Source organism: Mycteria americana, chromosome 15, assembly GCF_035582795.1.
Source record: "Mycteria americana isolate JAX WOST 10 ecotype Jacksonville Zoo and Gardens chromosome 15, USCA_MyAme_1.0, whole genome shotgun sequence".
Classification (NCBI taxonomy): domain Eukaryota; kingdom Metazoa; phylum Chordata; class Aves; order Ciconiiformes; family Ciconiidae; genus Mycteria; species Mycteria americana.
In genome coordinates, this window is record NC_134379.1 from 12,233,674 (window position 1) to 12,253,073 (window position 19,400).

The window sequence follows — 19,400 nt, forward strand, 5'->3', positions numbered from 1 at the left end:
CCAAAGCACGTCTCCCGTTTGCTATTATCAGAGCAAAAAAAGGGCAGGCAGAAAATGCTGGACCTCAGTGGAGGACAGCAGGAAAGCCTGAGGCCAGACAGAACCTCCCTCCAGAGCCCTGTATTTAACCAGCCTCTTTATTTGCTTTGCTTCCATTTCCTCAGCTCGTATATTCCATCCTTTATTGTGAAAAATGAGAGAGAGAGAAAAAAGAAGATGGGGAATATAGCAAAATGAAGCTATTGAGAAACAAGCCTGGAAGGCAACTGGAATGAACTCCGAAGAAGTCATTAGCTACCTAACCCCTTCACAGCCCCAAAACGGGGCGGGGAGGGGGAGAGTGTGCTTTCTTTTTGCATCTCAATCCAAACCAAATCTTGTCTATTTTTACTGCTCAGAAGCACCTCTGGGCTGAAACGCCCATTCCTTGTGGGCTCACCAGCAGTCCAGGCTCAGCTCACAGGAGCTCGTCAACAAAGCAATTAAAGCACTTGAAAGGCCATTTGCCTGATGGCTACATGGAAGGAGCGAGACCCCATGGACCTAAAGTTGCTTGTGTCAAGGTGACTCAGTCATGATGCCACCACTTTTGGGGATCCTCTGCAACTTGGCCAGGATGGGAGGAACCGCTGCGGGTCCCTGCCCAAACCTCCTTCTCGCCCCACCACGGCACTTTGCCGTTGTTGCCTTGGTCGGAGAAGAAACATCACAAGACAATTTGTCTCCTGAAGTGCTTTCACCAAAAACACAGATTCAGCCTCTCTGAAACACTTCATCAGCTTGCAGCAGCTGCACAAGCTGCCTGTCCAGGCCCCGCTGAAATAAAATATTTTGTTTTGACTCTTTTAATGGAAGCACGTGACTTGGCGAGCCAAAATCTACAAGTTTGCCACACCTTCAGAACAGAAATAAGTTAAGAAGCTCCAACACTGTTTTGGAACAGATGAGATTTTTTCCCAGCTTCCGATTCATGGGAAAAAAATGCAAAAATAAAAATGTGCTGATTTGGCCAAATGGACCCCCCTACCTTTTTCTTTCTTTCTTTTTTTTTTTTTTTTTTTTTTTTAAACTGCTGGTGAACTGAAAAATCCCGTATTTGCACAGCTGAGTTTGGGAGGCAGTGCTTGTCCTAGGGCTGTTAACTCTCATTGCCAGCCCCAGAGGTACAGACTTGGTTCCTACAGCCCGTGCAACCAGGGACAACGTTACCTCTGGTGCTTTTATAGAGGGAAACCTGAGCCCATCGCACATCCACCTCCCCGAGGGGCGAAGAAGGAGAGAACGTCGTTTCAGCGATATCCTGCAACTTTCTCTCTATTTTCTCATTTTCCCTTCTGCAACACTGAAATCAAATTTACAAAGCAGTGACAAGCTACATTTAAGTACTTGTGATGGACATTTCATCCATCAGACACATTGGCAAACACAGTTTCACATTTCAAAGGCAGAAATTACTGTGTCCCTGCAAAGCACAATTTACTCCTTACGTGCAAACATGAAGAATTGCTGAGGAAAAAAATGCTTCAAATCTTTTTTACCTTCGGGAAGTAATAGCAATTACAATCAGTTACACAGCCATATTTCTTCCCCCTCCCATCCAAACCTATTCACAAAATCTCATGCCCTGGATTAGATTTAGTTGAAAGAAAAGTAATGAGATTTGTGTTTCCTAGCAAATTAAATAGAAATTGCCCAAAAGAATAATCCTAAAATACAAAATACTGCCTCATCCCACATGTTGCTAATAGGCTTGTGTTCTAATGGCTTATTTGGAAAGAGGGACTTTTCTTAAATGACATCCTAATGATGTGCATTCAGGAACATGAGACATAAGTATCTTTCACTACCAAGGCTTTGGGGTTTTTTCATACATTGTTTTCACAGAATTCTTATCAAAATAAAGGAAACGTTTTAAGAAAGACTTTGTGCTGTTCTGTAATACTAAAGATTGAAAATTCCAAATGCTAACGTTTCTGAAAGTTATTTTCCTTGCTCTTACTTGTCTCGTGGTTGTTGCTGCAAAGGGTCTCAGTGCTGCCTGCAACACCTCAGTTCCAGGCAGGACACGGCGTGGGACTGAGCAACTCACTACTTGTCAAACCTATTCAAATTCCAGCTGGATGTTTGAACCGAACTACTTTTCCCTCGTTGAATGGTGCCGGGACTTTGCATACACAGCCCCCGAGGACACCGATGTCCGCGATCTTGTGTCACGACTCATTTTGAGTGTTGCTCCATGTGATGCTCACACAGGTCCTGCTGCTGGTCCCAACAGCACCACCACAATCCCTCCCTTTCGGTCCTCTCAGCCGGATCCAGGGCACAACAGTCGTTCAGTGTGGAGATGAATGGGAGACCAAGGCAGACAGCAAGGTCCTGGCTCAGCTCATCCTCCACAAATCCACATGGTGCAAGGACCACGGTGCCCCCAGAGAGCCCCTGGCTGAGCCCTCTCTGCTGCACTGGGAGCACAGCCCTGCATGGAGCAGCATCACTCGGCGACAGGACCTTGGGCTGACCTTAGTCTGCAGAAAACCCGGCATAGTTTTAACTCATTTCATTTGGAGAGTGAATAATCTGAGCCAGACTGGCATCAGCCTTAGGAACCTCAGTGATTTCAGCCCATGCACCCTCCACCGCAGTGGCTGCTCTGGCACCAAAGGCTCACAAAGCATTTTATGAACTACCACTCTCTGCCTGGCTCTGGTGAGCTGTGCTGCACGCCCTATGCTCCTAGACACGTCCCTGACATAAAGTGTCAGAGTGGAAAAGCAAAGGTGGTTGGGCTCTTGTTGTGCCTCGCCAGCGCACCCAGGAGCGTCGCCGTACCCGCCCGGCCCTCGCTAGCAGAGCTCCCGGCGGTCCTGCCCAGCACCACCTCCTCAGAGCATCATGGTCACCCTGGGAGATTTGCACCCCTTTGTTTTCACAGGCAGGCAGGAGCTAAGTCTGACTTCAAAGGGTTTGTACTGATCCTCTTTGATGTTGCCAAAGCCAGCCAAGCTGGAAAAGCAGCGCTTCCCCGCTGGGCTCCTGCTCCGTCCCCCTGTACCCATCCAGCTGGTGGCTGCAGCCACAGGGTCCTGTGAAAGCCGACAACTGCTGCACATAGCGCTGGCTGCCAGCTCATTTAGCTCCAGGAATAGCAAATCCAACACTGGATGCAGCTGCGCATTCTCTCACCTCCTCCCCAGGTCCAAACTCTGCCCTCTGCCCCCTCCGCTCCCTCCTGCCCAGCACCCATCCTGCCCCATCCTGCTGCCCTGCTGCCAGCCCCGCGTTCCTCCCTTGCTGCCCCTCATGTCCTCCTGCCTTCCCCAGCTCCGACTTTTCGGGGAACCACCCAGTGCAAACCCTGGGAGGGAGCATCTTTGCACAGCCCATTTAACAAGCAGCAGACCGACTGCCCTAGCTCCCTTTCCCCGGCCTTTTGCACCTATTTCTCATCTCAGATAGGGCTGAGATGCTCTCAGGACCCACGACTGGGCAAGGGAAACTGGGAGACAAAGATTTCCAGCCAGAGGGAGAGGACGGCCAGGTCTATTTGTTTAATTCTTGGCATTACTGTCGTCTGCCTCCCTCATCTGGACTCGCACCCCACTAAGTGACTTCTCGCTCTGCCAAGCCACTGGCTGCATCCTCAGGAAGATAAATGCCCTTTCTCGTAAGCAGGGGCAAGCGGAAGGGGACTGCAGACACCATCAGCAGAGCGCAGCAGAGCAGGCTCACGAAGAGCAGCTGCGGGCGATGGCTGCTGCCCAGCAGCGCAGCAGGACCAGGATGCTGTCTGCTACCGCGAGCAGATGCCCCGACAGCCAAACGGAGGCCAGGAGCACTAACCTTGACATCGCACTGCTTTGAATGGCATGTGAAAAAAAATAGGTTCAAAAGAGCCAAGTGAAACCCTCTCCGGATCACTGAGTTTTCCTCCCTGCCATTTTTGCAGCCGTGCTCTGCCAAGACACCATCCTTCTGTGCCAGTCCCCCCCGTGTCACAAACAGGCTCAGCTGTGACCACAGGCACAGCGACACAGGCACCGGGGAGTCAAAGCAAAGCCATTGCTCATGGGGAGCAAGATCCAGAGATGACGCTTGACCCAGAGGTCTTGTAGCACCCCAAGGACGTATTGCTCTCCTCCCTCTTCTCAAGTATTGCTACTGCTAGGTAAACTGAGGCACAGAAAGATCAGTTATAGCCAAAGCATCCCAGTGAAGAATTAGAAATAGATATCTGGACTCCTGCTTCTCTGTATGTACATCTAACTCCTAAACCTCATTATTTAGGGGGCAAACCTATTTCTGAGTGTTCCTCTATAGAGAGCGTGTAGATGCAGTGCAGAACAGAGGCTTTTTAAAGATGTTTGCACTTTGGTGAGGTGGTTGCTCCGATGGAGGCAAGGGAATTTATTCAGGTTTGCTATGGCTTGATTAAAGCTCGCATGCTGAAAGACACAGTGAACACAGCCTGGCTAAAATATCGGTCTCCACAACTCGGAGGGGCACCTGACAGTCCACAGCATCACGACCATGAAAAGGGCATGTGCACAGCATGCAGAGCATCACGATAACCTCCAAATCCTTACGTATTTAAAATCATGGTAATTAAAGGAACGACCTGCGAAGCCTAATGCTGACTAACTATAAGACAGTCTGTGCGACCAGAGACCTGGCAGTGCTCACAAGACCCTCAGGTCCATCCTGCTCCTGCGCTTCGCAACCATCCACGCCAGCGCTTGGGTCCTCTCGCTCAGGTCCATGCTGCTGGGATTCACAGGCACACTGAGCCATTCATCTTCTGACTCTCTCTAATGGCAGCTTGTCCGGGCCCTTTTCAAGCCATGCATCAGTCCCCGAGCCCAGTGCCAACAAGGAGGCCCCGGGAAATGAAATAAATAGTGAGCCATTTGCTCGGCACTCAATGCCATGGATGGGATGTCTAAGGCCGCTTAAACCCAGGCCAGAGTCTGGGTTCGTGCCTCTGTCTGTGCAGTTAAATGAGAAGAAATGGCTTCTCAGAGCAATTTTCAGTTGGGGACCGGCTACTTTGACTCTCCGGAGCTGCTGTGGCTTCCGCAGAGCTGAGGTTTCCCCAGTGCCCCAGCCCCATGGCTTGGAAAGAAGCCGGACGGCCAAGACGCTTCCCACCCGATTCAAAAAAGAAGCACCATGACGTCCGTTTCTGGGGTGGGGAAACCATTCCCAGGCTGCTTTGGATGGAAATCTCTGTTCCCGTGGCACTGCCAGCCCCGTTCAGCCCCAAAAGCCACAGGCCTGGGTCAGAAATGGATGTCTCCCTTTGCCAGGGAAAGATGTTCTGGACAGATTGACTGCATCCCAAATGAACTCACTGGGAGCTGGACCAGCACGACAAGGTGTGCTCAGAGGTGGCCACCCGGCTGGATGTGCAGACAGAGTACAACACACCAACGCCCCGCCGTATCCACAGCTCTCCTGTGCCTTCTGGGGAATGGGGAGACCGAGGCATTTAGTGTCCTTCGCTTCCAGTGCCAGGGTGTGTGCCACGACCTTACGGGTCTGGGCTGCAGTGACCCTACCCTGGCCCCCATCCTCCCATGCACAGCTAAAAGCCACTGCCTCGGGAGTACATTTGCAGAGCAACAAGGTAGCGGGTAAGGATGAGACCCCTGAGTCCACACAGCAACACTTACTAGAATAGGAGCAACTCACTAAGCCAGGATTTTAAGGCAAGGGATTGAAGGAACTTGTAAAATTAATGATCCAGCCTAGAAGCTTGTATAAAAAATTAAAAATCCATATTAAAATTTGTATAAACATGTCACAGCAAGATTTAAGTGCTTTTTAAAGCATGTTTAGCTCTTGATCTGAATTTGCTCCCTTCCCATGGCCTGAGGCATTGCAGGCAGCGAGTTATCAGCTCGCTCCACCAAGAGCCCGGCTTGCAAGTGAATGGGCAGCATCTGAAACGGCTGCAAGGAGCATCGGCCCGGTACGATTCATGGCATGTCAGGGAGCACTGAAGCCTCGGCAGCATCTCTGCAGTGAGAGACAAAACCAGCAGATTTGGAAGGAGCTGGATGAAGACACAGTCTGCATCCCTCTCCCCAAAACCATCTTCTTCCAGCTTGAAGAGGCTCCTTCTCCACTACAATAAGCCAGAAACCCTCAAGCCTCTGACCAAGGATATCTGAATATTCACGACTAGTAACTCGGTTGCTTGCCAGCCAGTTCCTATAACTATGTCAGCATAGCTGGAGTTCAAACAATCTCTTTAATTGTTGTCCAGATGGTGTCCCTGTAATTCTAATTTGTTGGCAGCCAATCTCATTTTATTTATACTCTCTAGCTGTAAGGACTCTTTCCTCAGAGATGATGCTGATGCCTGTTCTTGTATTTTGGGGGCAGGGAGTCCAGGTGACACATCCCCCCCTTGGCAGAGGGGGTGTGGAACAGGGGGAACAGAACCTCTGCAAGCCCTTCCTAAGGCTGCACCCAAAAAAACGTCTGACGCTCTGGGTAATGAACCTGCCAAAGTACTGGCACCTTGTACGGGGTTTGGGCTGTAAAGCATTGGAAGATGGAAATACTTGCTGTTCTTGAGTTTTTCCCCCAATCCATAGCTTTCTGCCACCTTCCTGCTGAGGATCTCTAGTGCTGGAGAAAACTCAGTGCTGAGCTTTAAGTCCCAATGGTCCCTAAGGCAATGCAGCAGCTGAAACCCTCAAGACACGGTCTTCCTCTCTGGTGAAACCCGGAGGAGACAGACCTCCCTTTGCTCACCCACTTTGGGTCTCCAAACATTATCATTGTCTGTTTGGGGTGGGAAGTGCTACTAATTTCAGTGAAAAAAAGCTTTCCTGGAGGCCAAGAGCGAAAGGTCGGTGATGCTGGGGCTGGATGGACAGATGTCTGCGGCACACGGGACCTCACTGCCGCTCTGTGCGAGGCGGGGAAAAGCTTCCCAAAGCCAGCACAGGGGAACTGAGCCCTTCCAGATGCACTGCAGCGGGGCAGGGGCCTCGTGTCTGCCAGCTGCTCCAGTCAATGCTGACATCTGGAGACTACTAACGAGGCTGGGGCAGACCACGGTGAACTACAACTATGAATCTCTCCCTCGGTGCATTCCCTTGAACCTCATCAGGGCTAAGCCGGCACGCAGCCTGGGACAGGAGGCCACAATTTCTCCATCAGCAGCTCCGCTCCTCCACTGGACATGCACCGTCTGGAGCAAACGTGCACCTTGCAATAAAATAATACTCTGCAGAATATTAATACTGCGCCAGTTTTTACAATTTTTAAATGAAGGCTGCTTCATACCTACCAAGTCCCAAAGAAACCCACACTGTAATTAAAATACGTAACTGGAAAATTAGCAGAAGGAGCTCTGCAGAAGTGAGAGATACAGCTGCTTCTGTCCACAGAAGAATCTGCATAGTGATGCCACAGTTTTATATTCACAGACATGAAACACTACTAAAGCCCAATGTAAGACATAAATTACTCCATTTCCAGCCATGATCACTCACAGTGGAGACACACTATGGATAAACCTCTCTTTAAAAAGAACTCTGCAAAAGAGAAAATGAGCTTTATACAGTTTCATCCATTTAATTAACAGGCTGCTTGCAGTGCTTACACTGAAGCATGGACTTGGAGACCCACGCACAAATCCATGCGCAGCGCATCCCAGTGTGGCCATGCCCCAGCGCACGCTCCCCCTTGCCATGTCTCCTATCCTGGGAGAACATCCTTGCAACTCCTTCCCTGCCAGCAGGATGCTTTTTCTACTTTGTTTCTTTTTCCACTTCTCCAAGTGTTTTTTCCTTCCTATGGACAGAAAGCCGAGCGGAGCAGACTCAGCCTGTTGCTGCTACATGAGTCAGTCAAGTGACTAATGCCTCCCCCCTGGGTTTCCCTCCTGAGCACACTGCTTCTCCAAAACACCGTTTGATCTCACCTGGGACACCAAAGATAATCAGTCTCAGCCGCTGACACGGCGGAGCCAGCTGGCTGTTGAGGCTGGAGGGAATCTGCCTGCCCCTTTACCTTCTGCGCCCATCAGCAGGATTAAAATCTCTGCGAGCAAACAAGCAGACCTGGAGAAAAATCAACACTTAGAGAGAGATATGAGGAGTTGCACAGCAGCTCCGACTCTCCAGCAAGCAAGGGACTGTTTATCAAGCCTTTCTGATAACACAAGAGTGAACTAGGATCTGGATCAGCCACAATCCTCATGGCTCATGGGGTTTCTGCTAAATAACAACCCCCAAATGAGACTGCACAGTGACAGTGCTCTGCAGCACCACGGTCCCTCCCTTCCCAGGACTTACAACATCCAAGGACCCTCATATCAGACATGCACAAGAGGGTAAACACTCCTGATTTTGACCTTACTTGCAGAGGCAGGGCTAGGATGGCATGGCTGTGTTCACAAAGTGGGACTATTTTACCCAGTGTCCCTACCAGCAGGGACCCAGCGTGCCACCAGGCCCACCACTGACCACCTTGCCATGCTGCTGGGACTCCAGAACCGGCTGCAGGCCCAACACACCTTCAGCCACTTGGCATTGCCTGCATTATTGGCATGTGGGAGACAACTGTTAATTTAAAATCCATATGGGGCATCATTTAACCATGCCCTTTAAATTATTTCAAGAGCTGTTTCCCAGTATACGCTGAAGCTGCTCGTGGTTGACTTTTACGCAGGACCTCAGGAAAGAGTGACCCAGTTATGAGCTTCAGCAGGTGACAGAAGGGAGGTTGCTGGGAAGAAGCAGAAACCAGGTAAAGCGCGTCCTGCAACATGATTTATAATCTATAATGATAGAAAAGTCCCCTGGAGAAGGAAGTCCCCAGATTCCTGCCTTGAAGTCTACTGCACACCAAGCTCCTGCAGTCAGCAGCTTTGCCCCCATTTCACGTGCTGCTTTGCTGACATCTCCAGTTTAGGCAGGCAAAACCGTGCACCGGCATTTCCACTCTGGATCTCAACCTTAAGGACTGCATCAAGCCGGCCAGGTTGATGTCTACAACCACCAAAACAAAAAATATCTCCCAGCCTAGAAAAAGCCTTGTAGATACCACAGACCCCACCTGGGGAAAGGGCTACGTGGTCTAAGGCACCAGATGCCAGCAGCTGTCCTGCTGCCATGAAGCAACATTTCCATCTGCACAGGCACTGCTGATTTCAAAGGAATCTGGGTCAGGTAAGGATTTATCATGATGTCTTTCTGGACAAATAGCTGTTGCTGTGGTTCACATTTGGGTTTTCTCTGCAAGGCACTGAGTAGCATGCATTTCACAGACACTTTTTGCAAAGCCTACTTATAATGCATGTGCCTCCCTTCAGGTGATATTTGTCAGATTCCTACTATGGAAATGTTTTTACCTCCTGACAATACCCTTTAGATAGTGCCTATGGAGGTGGATGACTCAAGCTTGACATGATGATTTCCATCCACCATTTTTTATTAAAAATACTCCTAGCAGTTTGTAATGTGAAGACAGAAGCTGGCTTTAAAAGGGATGTGGAAACCACAGAGTATGCACAAACCGTGCCACAATTTTATGTCAACCAACAATAGCCAGAAAATCTATATGTAAAACAGTTCCTCCCAGCCTTAATTTATAATCTCATGCATAGAAACCGCTAAGCATATGGCAATAACATCCATCTGAGACCCCACCGTACTTTGCGGTCCCTAAGAGACAGATTATGGATGGCCTGCCACTTTCAACTTCGTCATTTACTTGATGTTACAAAATTAAGTATCGCCTAATATAGCTTTCTGCAAGTTAATTCCCTTTGTGACGGTGACAGCTTCTAAAAACCCTCACGCTACTACAGAACTGCAAATAGCAAACACCGCTGCTAGGAATAGACAAGCCATCAGCAGAGTGACCTGCTATCTCTCCAGCCTCTTTCCTTGCTGCCAGCATAGTATTTAAAGCAGGATTGAAAAAAACAGAGCGGAGTTAAAGTTGACAGATGGCTGATGCAAGTCAGAAAAGTTTTCAGAGAAAAATAACTGGTCGGAGAAGAGGCAGAGCAGCACCCTAAGCATGCCACTCTGAACGGTGCGCGTTCATCTGAAAACCTGGACTCCTTCCCCCTTATGTTACTTGAAGTCAGAAATATTTTTAATTTCCCGATCTCCATATTATCCTTCATCCACTGCCCGCAGGCTGCAAACACGGAGTATTCGTCAGTGTTCACTGCAGGGACGTGCAGGGGGAGACACGCTGCGTTCCAGCCAGGCTGCGCAGTGCTTTCGTCCTGCAGCATCGCAGGGCCCACACTTGCAGAAATCCTTCCCAAAGTGAACGGTGTTGAGACACACAATGCTAGACACGAAAACAGAAAAAACCAAAAAATCTGCTGGAAAAATCCCAACAGATCAGGCACTTGTTGGAGCCTTGAGTGCAGAGGAGCATTATAGAAAATTCCCACTGACTTCCCAGCTTCAAACATTTAATAATTTAATGTGTGTGACTGGAATTTCTCAATAGGCTGGAACTCCCTCGGGACCAAAATCTCATTGAAAAAGAAACCAAGGAGAATTTGGCATCTCTTTCCCAGTCTGTAAGATTAAATGCAAATATGTTATTGGCATCGAGCTATCACAGCTTGATATATCCACAAAGCTCCCATACACTGACATTAACTTCTCAAGGAAGAAAAATTTGTTACTCACCCTGAGAGAGTTTATGCTTAAAGGCAGAAAGACTATTTCTGTTTTGGACTTGGGCAGTGAACAGTGGTACCTTCACCAATTACCAGCACACCTGGGCACTGATCTAGTATTAGTGACAAAACACAGTAAGATAGTGACTGCTGACCTAATATTACATGTAATTTCCAGTGGCTAGGCTGTACTCTGGTAGCTGGCACACAGAAAAATATCTCCAGCTTCTTATGCTACTCTGGCTTTAGTGGACATGAATCAGTTTGGTACCACTTCTGTGTTTGCAGGTGGAAAAAAATGGCCCGAGGTTGAGCTCTTCTCTGCTAGGCTAAGAACTGGGGCATATCTTCATGGCAAAGACACAAAGCCCTCGAAAATAGGTGTTTGTAAAGCAAAAGTCTGTCAGAAAAAATATAACTAAATTCTAGCAAGAAGCTTGTGCTTAACAGCCGGAGAATAAATGAATGATTAGGTAAAGAGCTCTAACCATTCTCCTGAAGAACGAAGGGGATACTCTTTGTGAACAGAGATGAATGAACTCTGCTGCTCTCCAGTTCAATAGCACAGTTATAATGGGGCACCGACCACATTAAATGGATGCAGCACTTGCATTAGCAGCGACTCGGCTGCTGCCTTCTCAAAAGACGATTCCTCTACACCTAATTCACTTCATTTGCTGTTAATTAACGGAGATGATCCACAGCCTCTTGAGTGCTGGTTTCTCCTTAGGGAAGGCAGGTCTGGCCGTGGGGCTGTGCTCCGCCGCCTCCTGCAGCTGCTGCTCCCACCCCGGCGCTGCCGGTGGGAAAGCGATGCCGAGAGGGCTCGCGAAGCTTGCAGACTGCCCGACGTGGCTCAGGCTGGCAGCAGGGAGACACGGGAAGGATGAAAATGAGACTGGGCTTCCTTCCCACGTCCAGCCGCAGACCATTTCCAGGCAAACAGCAGGGGAACAAATCAAGGACAAGTTTCCCTCGTGCAACGGGATGGCCCTGACAGTGGGTTGCAGCCCTGATGCCACTTGAATCAGCTCTTGACGGTTGTCTGCAAATCTAAAAGGCAATTACAGCAGATGTGCTCTAATCAGGGTAGACATAGCAGAAAAACCCTTGTTCTCTGCATTTGAAATAAACTGCAAGACCTCATCCAACGTCCTCCTGTCTGCTCAGCCAAACCCTGTCATCCTGAATAGGGACAACAGCTAAGCTTTACCTTGCAACATAATTTGTCATCTATAGGATGCACAGAAGATAAGCTCGTTCAGTTCTGCTCACCAACTCAAATCTTCAAGGGAAGCTCCTGTAACCCAGAAGAGCCCAGAAGGTGCCTCTGCTGTCCTTGTGTTCCTGGGGTCTTAGCTAAGCTGCACTGAAAGTGATTTCTCACATTGCATCTCTCACCTGAACTGCATTCAGCACATACTCATTGGGAAGAAGAGAAGCAGTTACAAAGACTCAGAAAACACAGTTTGTACTTAAGATAAGTTAATGTAAACCTTGCAAAACCAAATCCAAAGGCTCCGGGTTGAAAAGGCTTGAAAACTAAGGTCTGAATTACCAAAGCACAGGTGAAAAGGGGGAGGGTGGGCAGAAATGTTGGCCTTCTGTTTTGCCAAAATGCCTCCAACCTGTCCTGGAAGGACCGTTTCCACCTTGCACCATTCCCTTGCTCATTTCCTCATCAAGTTCTTCGTCAAGACCACTGATTATGATCATGGCTTGTACCAAATGTCCGCTGGGAAGCAAACCAAAAGCTTCAATTTGTTCCACAGCCCTCAAAGACCAGCTGTCAACAATATTGACTTTTGCTTAGAAATGACCCTGGTGAGCCACAAATTGCCTATGAAAGAGACCTTCCCACCACGAACCAGACTGGGAGTCTACCTGGCCTCACATCCCATCTGTGGGCAGAAGGGATTAGCAGCAACCAGCTTCTAGGGAGGAAATTATGGGATCCTACAGGCAGCAGATGTGGACAACCTTCCTGATAGCCTTTGCCAGCCTGAGGCCAGCCTGTGCTGCCAATCACTGACCTGGAAAAGGTAATTTTAAAGCTCTTTCCAGCTTCTTAAGCCACAAGCCACCTCCGTGCATCTTGTTATATTGAGACACAGAGAGAAACCTCACCTTTGACAGGCCACAAAGCAAATGAGAAGACTTGCTAGGAAGACAGATTCAGCTCTCCAGGTTCCCAGGAAAGGCTAAAGACATCTTTATAAAATGATATTAGCCTAACTTTTTCTCTTGCAAAGTTTTGCCCATAAAAAGCAGCCTTACTCTTTCAAAAAGCTGCCTTATTTCTAGGCAGGACAAAATCTCAGGCTAAAATCAGTCTACAGCTCTCAACATAACTTTGGTCGGGGACCTTTTCTTTGTCCCTGATCTGTTGAGCCATCTCACTTCTGACCTTGCTTCTTGCTTCTTTTGCTCCTTGCTTCGCAGGGAGAATACCTCCAGTTATTGCATGACAGCACTACAGAGAAGGTAAAAACGAGCCTGTCCCCATTCCCAGCCCCCTTTGGAAAACCGCAAGGACGATGCTCACCATCCAGCTCCTCCACGGAGATATTTGCTAGCTGTTCGCTGTCGCTGCCAGCGGAGAGTGAGCGGTTCAGGTAGTTGCCTTTGTACAACAAGCCAGCTGTTACATGATGGAATGGCATCTTCTCCCTGGGCACAAGAGAAAAGGGAAGAGAAAGGCTTATTTTATTTATTTGTCTTTGTTTTATTTGAATAGTACAATAGCCTGCCTTGAAAGAGTAGCTGGACCAAAGCATCCTACACCAGGGAACGCGCACTGAAGTTGGGTGCATGACTGATGGATTGCAGATTTTATTTAGTGTCTAAGACAAGAGCTAAACAAACAAACAAAAAAGCAGCAGCTTCTTCTTTATGCCAAACAAGAGTTAGCAGAGACACAACAGTGGTGCCTTAGGAAAATATGAGTCTCTAGCACTCATACTGCAGCTTTCAGACTAGAGATTTGCTATTTGATAATAATTATATAGTGCATAGGGGTCTACTTTGACGTGCAATTAAAAAGTCATAGGATCCAGCAGCATGACTTTCAAAGCCACGCAAGGGTCTGGACACCAGCTCTCAGACCCTGCTCCGGAGCATCTAGACCCCTAAGATGGTTCAGCCTCCCCCACCCAGCGCATCTGTGCTGAGCGAGACGCACATCGCACCAGTGCCTCCGCTCCAGACTTCAGTGGCCCTCGCTGAAAGAAGAAAATTCACATTCGAGTAGGGCCCAACAAAGAACATTTTCATCTCACAAATATGACAGCTAAGGAAAAATACTACTCAATGGGAGGCTGTAGCAGAAAAGTGTTTGCAAACTTAGCAGGTATAAACACCGCAGCCTAGTGAAGGGCAGCCATCTGCACAGACAAAAGTGGAAATTACTGTCAGCAGCACTTACACATTGATTTAGGATACACAAGAAAGAGGCAAGTTTGCCAAAGTCAACTGAAATATTAAGAGGAAGATTTGTCATACCCTTGGCTGGTTTCAATCAGCACAGCCCCATCATGGGCCTATTGCATTTTATACTGTACATTTCCAGCAGATATAAATCAGCAGAGTCAACAGAGCCACCCAGACATCAGCCGAGGATCTGGCCCAGGGTCTCCGCAGGGGCTGGAAGGTGGCCAGGACACACTGGGCAGTACTGTTTGGAACGGACCATTAATATAATTTATATGGCAACTTTGGCAGATTTCACTCACACCAGTGGGGGACACAGCCCCTTGGAAACAAACTCCAAGGGCATTCTCACTACAGCCACGCTGGGACATCAGCTTGCTTTGCCATAAAGAGGTAAGTGCCACCTAGTGAATCGTTCCCCAGCCGACACTACAATTACAAGGATGATCTGGCTCTTACTCAGCCATACGTTCTTACCACAGTCAATAAAACAAATATATATATACATATATATGCATTAATTTTGTAACAAATGCCTTCTTGCCTCACCGAGTTAGTAAAAGTCTTAATAGACTCACCAAGAGCAAACTAACCTCAAGACACAGGAAAGCAAAGAAGAAAAGCCATGAGGTTTCTCTTGCACTGCTTAGCACGTACCTAGAATTTCTCTTGCAGTAATTATGTAAATAAATCCTAATCGTAATTTTAAGTATTTTTATTTGGGAGCCAGTTTCTTCAGCAGCACATTAGAAACTGTAAACAAGGTTTTCTTTTTCATTAAGCATATCTGTAATTTCCCAGCACTTGCCAATTAATGTATTTCATTCTGATATATTGCTCAGTCTGACATATTGCTCTGCACTAAGACAGGAATTTTACCTACCCACACGGAGACACGTAGGCAATGCCAGCTTTGGTGCTGCTCTCAGTCCCGACAAGCAGGGCTGGAGAGACACTTCCAGCCCTTTGCACCATCCTCATTAGCTTCCGCAGTCCCACCACAAAGTATTCAGACATCAATCGATCCGTGTTTTCTCTCGATAATCACACGCCCAATGTAAAAGCAATTACACTGATTTTCAAAACCCTATCAAATTAAAGAGATTTAAATCTAACACCTGCAATGGCCCAGGCGGAGCCGCGGGGTGAGCTTGCACTGCAAATGCAGCATGCGATGAGCCCGTGGGGCTGGGGACTGATGCCAGCACCCACCTGCCCTGGCCCTGGGCAACGGGAGCTCAGCCCCTCACACTCCCTGAGGTCACCCACGGTCAGAGTAGCTGCAAGCCATGGATTTAGGTGCACTAAAGCATTTCTGAAATAACTTTCTGTGCCTTCACTTCTACAACCATTAAAAAAAAAAATGACAATCCATCTCCCCTGAGGGCTGAAGTGCTTAAAATCAGCTCCCACCTGGGATCCTGTAATGCATTTTAGTACTGGGGGGGGGACCCATGATATCCTAGAGTGACAAATCCTGGATTAAATTCTATTGCCTAGGTATATTATTTTTTTTTAAATTGCAATATTATTCAACGGAAACACTGTAGAGCTTCTGGAATTCAGCAGCTCTCAGCCTGCCTCCAGTTTTAACAAGAGATGCTCAAAACCGGACCAGCAGCAGCTCCAGCGCCAGATGTCCAAACAAGGATGCGCAGCCACGCTTCAGGAGCGCTCAGCACCCTGCAGACGGGAGCCTGCTGTCAAAACCGAGACTGCACGGGGGCAGAAAAAGTCAAAAAGGGGCATTGCAAGGTGTGGGCTGTGGGAGGGTTCATAAAGCAAAGCACCACATTTTGCAAAGCACCCTATTTTGAAACATATAAAAAGCTTAATGGAAATATATAGGTGCCCAACGCCTGTCTGGGAACAAGAGGTCTCTCCTAGCACAGCCAGATCGCTCCAGGCTCATTTTGAATTTAGCCAAAATGTCCATGTTAGAAACGCGGTAACCTTAAGCTTGCATATGGCTGCTCCTTCCAGTGCCAGCTGAGACCCTGGGCAAACTCAAACCATAAGTCAACCGGTGCTGATGGGATCCATCCCACACCATGGTGATGCCCTTCCCGGGCGCTTGGTCAGCAGCAGATGCTGGTGCTGGAGTGCAGGGTGCCGACAGCTTTCTATCTCTTCAACGCATTAAATTTGCAGCCATGTGCACTCACCTCCTCTTATGGGAACAGGGAAGATGCTGTGGCTCTTGTCCCATTTCACAGAGCTGTACAACAAGCCTCTAAGCAGGCACCTAAGCAGTGAGCTCTGCTCTCCACCTCCGAGCAGTCGAGACAGACACATTTTCCACTGAGCAACTTGCAAACTAAAAGCAGTTTTCAAAGGCATAGTGGGATTTTGGAGCAATGAAATCTCCTTGAATAATATCATGAAAACATTGACATTTAACCAAAAAGCCCTCAAAGAACCCATAAACATGTGTATGGAAATGTTACCATGGTACCTTGCCAAGGTTTCAGTCTCTGCGCCAAGCTCACCAGCAGGTTACATCCCCCGTAACGCCCGGCAGCAGCACTGCCAGCCTCGCTCTTTCCTTTCAGCACAACCACATTTGTGAAATTTATAAGATGTTCATAAGCAATTTGCCATCAGGAAAAAAAGGCAGTTACACGATGCTCACATGTCTACGCTCGCTCTGGTTTGCATTCTTCACCAGCTCTTGTGATATGTTTTTTAAAAAGGCTTTCAGACCCAATTGAAAATCCACACGACTATTCAGCTGGAAGGTTTAGCTTAAGTATCAGTCAACGAGATGGAATCAGATCAATTTGTATTGATCCTGGATCTCCCTTGGTAGTTACCAATTTGGAAAAGATTTCTTGCTAACCTCTCTCCTATGTGCAGCACAAAAATGATGCCCAGGAGTTGATCCTGGTTTTACAGCCTCAGGCACATAACACACAACATAATTTGCGCTTGCCTGGGTGTTACACCTGGCCAGTATTGTGTATTTGCCTTCCCTATTCAGCTGTAATTTGGTGAATCCTGGCTGCTGCCCAGCAGGTTGTATGCAACCTGGGCTAACAGGTCCCCATCCTGGATGCTGATCAGCCCCACAGCTACTGCCCCACGGGCGTCAAACAGACCAGGCAGAAACGATGCTGGTGGGGAAGCACGGGAAGCTGGTAAAATTGAGATCTCCATCTCTCCCACAAATCTGCCTGAGGTTGAGCAGAGGGTTCAAGCTGATAGTATGGGAAAACACACATACATGGGTGGACAAGCACACACGTGCAGTACAACAGCGTAAGCTTCATTTTCGTAGGAAACCGGGCTAAAAAAGATACAGGAATACATAGAAAATCCATGAAGCAACCAGATGGTAGGGAAACTGGAACAGTAGCTGTAAAGTCCCCCAGCTTGCTCTAAAATCCTTTAAAAATTCATCAGATGAAGTAACAGTGTTAAAGATGCTTCTCTCTGGGCAGAGCAACATTATAACATGTAAGGCAAATAAGAGCAGTGACTCCCAAAAAAATTACCTCGTTTTCCCCAGAGCTGAACAATTGCCATTATCTTTTCAGGTAGGCTGTGTAATATCTAGCTGGATCGAAAGGGAAGAGCAGAGCAAATAGACCCTGAATATTGCCTGGGAAATTCCTGGGCTATTTGATCCTCCATGCTCTGGGCATGAAGCATCCATCAGGGGACACAACCAACTTTCCGAAGAGTCTTCATTGCTGTTCTGGTACATTTTCCTTTCGTTGCTGCCCATGCACTAGTCCCTTCCCCCTCTCCCAAGGAGGCAGTAACAGCTGAGAGTCATGGTTAGCCCGTGCTCTCGGGCACGGGAGCAACTGAGCTGGACTAAATCCCCAGGTATGTGTTTGTAGCCAATATAGTTAAGGGAAGACAAGTCAAGCATTTTGTTACAGGCACGTGGCTTTGGCAAAATCCTTCTGCTAGGAAGAGCACTAAGTCACTTTGTACCTTATCACCTGCATTCACTGCTGCTAACAATAGCTTTAGAGATTTTTTTTTTTCATTTTGTGCAAAAACTTGGCAGCTGAAATGCAATAGGAGCCCAAGCTACCAAAGGAAAGTCTGAAGGGCCCAAAGAGTCTCATTTTGGCATTGGGAGGAGCTCCGAGGATGCAGAGAAGGGGAGCACATCGAGAGCTCTGTAATGAGGTGTGAGGATTTAAGCTGCTGCAATAAAATGCAGAAGTCTTGTTTAATCAGTCTCAACTCAGGTGCGTAAAGAGACACAGGAATGAAAGCGTGCTCAGGCAGATGGCTTTTTATGTAGCTACAAAATCAATATAAGTGGGTCTTGGAAGGGCGCCTTGGGATAGAGAAAAATAAGGTCTGGTGCATAAGGAGCCTTAAAAGAAAGCCTTAATATAGATCCTCCCAGGGAGGAAAATCTTTGAGGAAGTTCGTATTTTCTACCTATTGATACCAATAAAGCCAAATCCCCCCAAACACATGGAAAGCCACATTTGGGCCTATAAACAGATCTATTGCAGGAAAAGAAAGACAAGAGCCTCCCTGCTCCCAGTCCACCGCTGCAGCCTCCACAGAGCAGTAAACACACCGGATCATTTTTGGAAGCCAAATTTCCTCAGACTGTAATGCAAAGTCATTGGGCTGTGAGTGCAAGTGAGCCCTAAAGCTTCCTCTGAAAGGGTTTTTCTTTTACTTCTGGAAAACAGGAGTACTCCCACTTTCTGCTTAACAGAAGGTAGACCCAGCATTTATACACATGATATTTTAAGCAAATTAATCCATCCAGATTAATTTCATACCTTTTACAAGGATGTATGGGCTGCAAACATGAGACCTTAATTCACAGTGCACATACACACATATGAGATTCACTATGCATTTGCTGGTGGTGATACAGGTACAGACTAAAACTGGTCCCCAAGGACCGCTTGTCAGCCCTGACCCTCCATGCCCACATGTGCCCTCGTTTTTATCACACCATACATGGCATTTGTGCTGTATGTGATTATTTATTGGCATAAACCTAAGAAAATATTCCCCCACCTCAGACAATGACCAAGAAAATGGAGATCTCCTTGCTGATAGATACTGGGTTGGGATACTAGCAATAAAGTCCCCCATGGGGATCAATGGGTAAAAGGACTTTACAAACCTTAGACCATTTTAAGCATTCAAGGATGTAACTGGGAAGAAAGTTCTCTGAAACGCAGAAAACAAGATCTGAGTGACAAGCCTAATGGATGTAGTGCCACAGAGGCACTTAATGAGCAACAAACTCCCAGGTTCGAGGACTACAAAGCGATAGGCGCTTCAGATGGTTTTGTGCTGTTTTTTTTCCCCACTTTCT

General features: G+C 47.7%; 1 protein-coding gene across 1 annotated transcript in view; it reads right to left on the reverse strand.

The window, feature by feature from the left end:
* CALN1 (calneuron 1) overlaps positions 1-19,400 on the reverse strand; it is a 127,184-nt gene that overhangs the window by 100,866 nt on the left and 6,918 nt on the right. The window contains exon 2 of the mRNA XM_075517959.1: positions 13,209-13,333. Coding sequence (XP_075374074.1) covers positions 13,209-13,326 — 118 coding nt within the window. The 5' untranslated portion in view covers positions 13,327-13,333. The remainder of the gene's footprint in view (positions 1-13,208; positions 13,334-19,400) is intronic.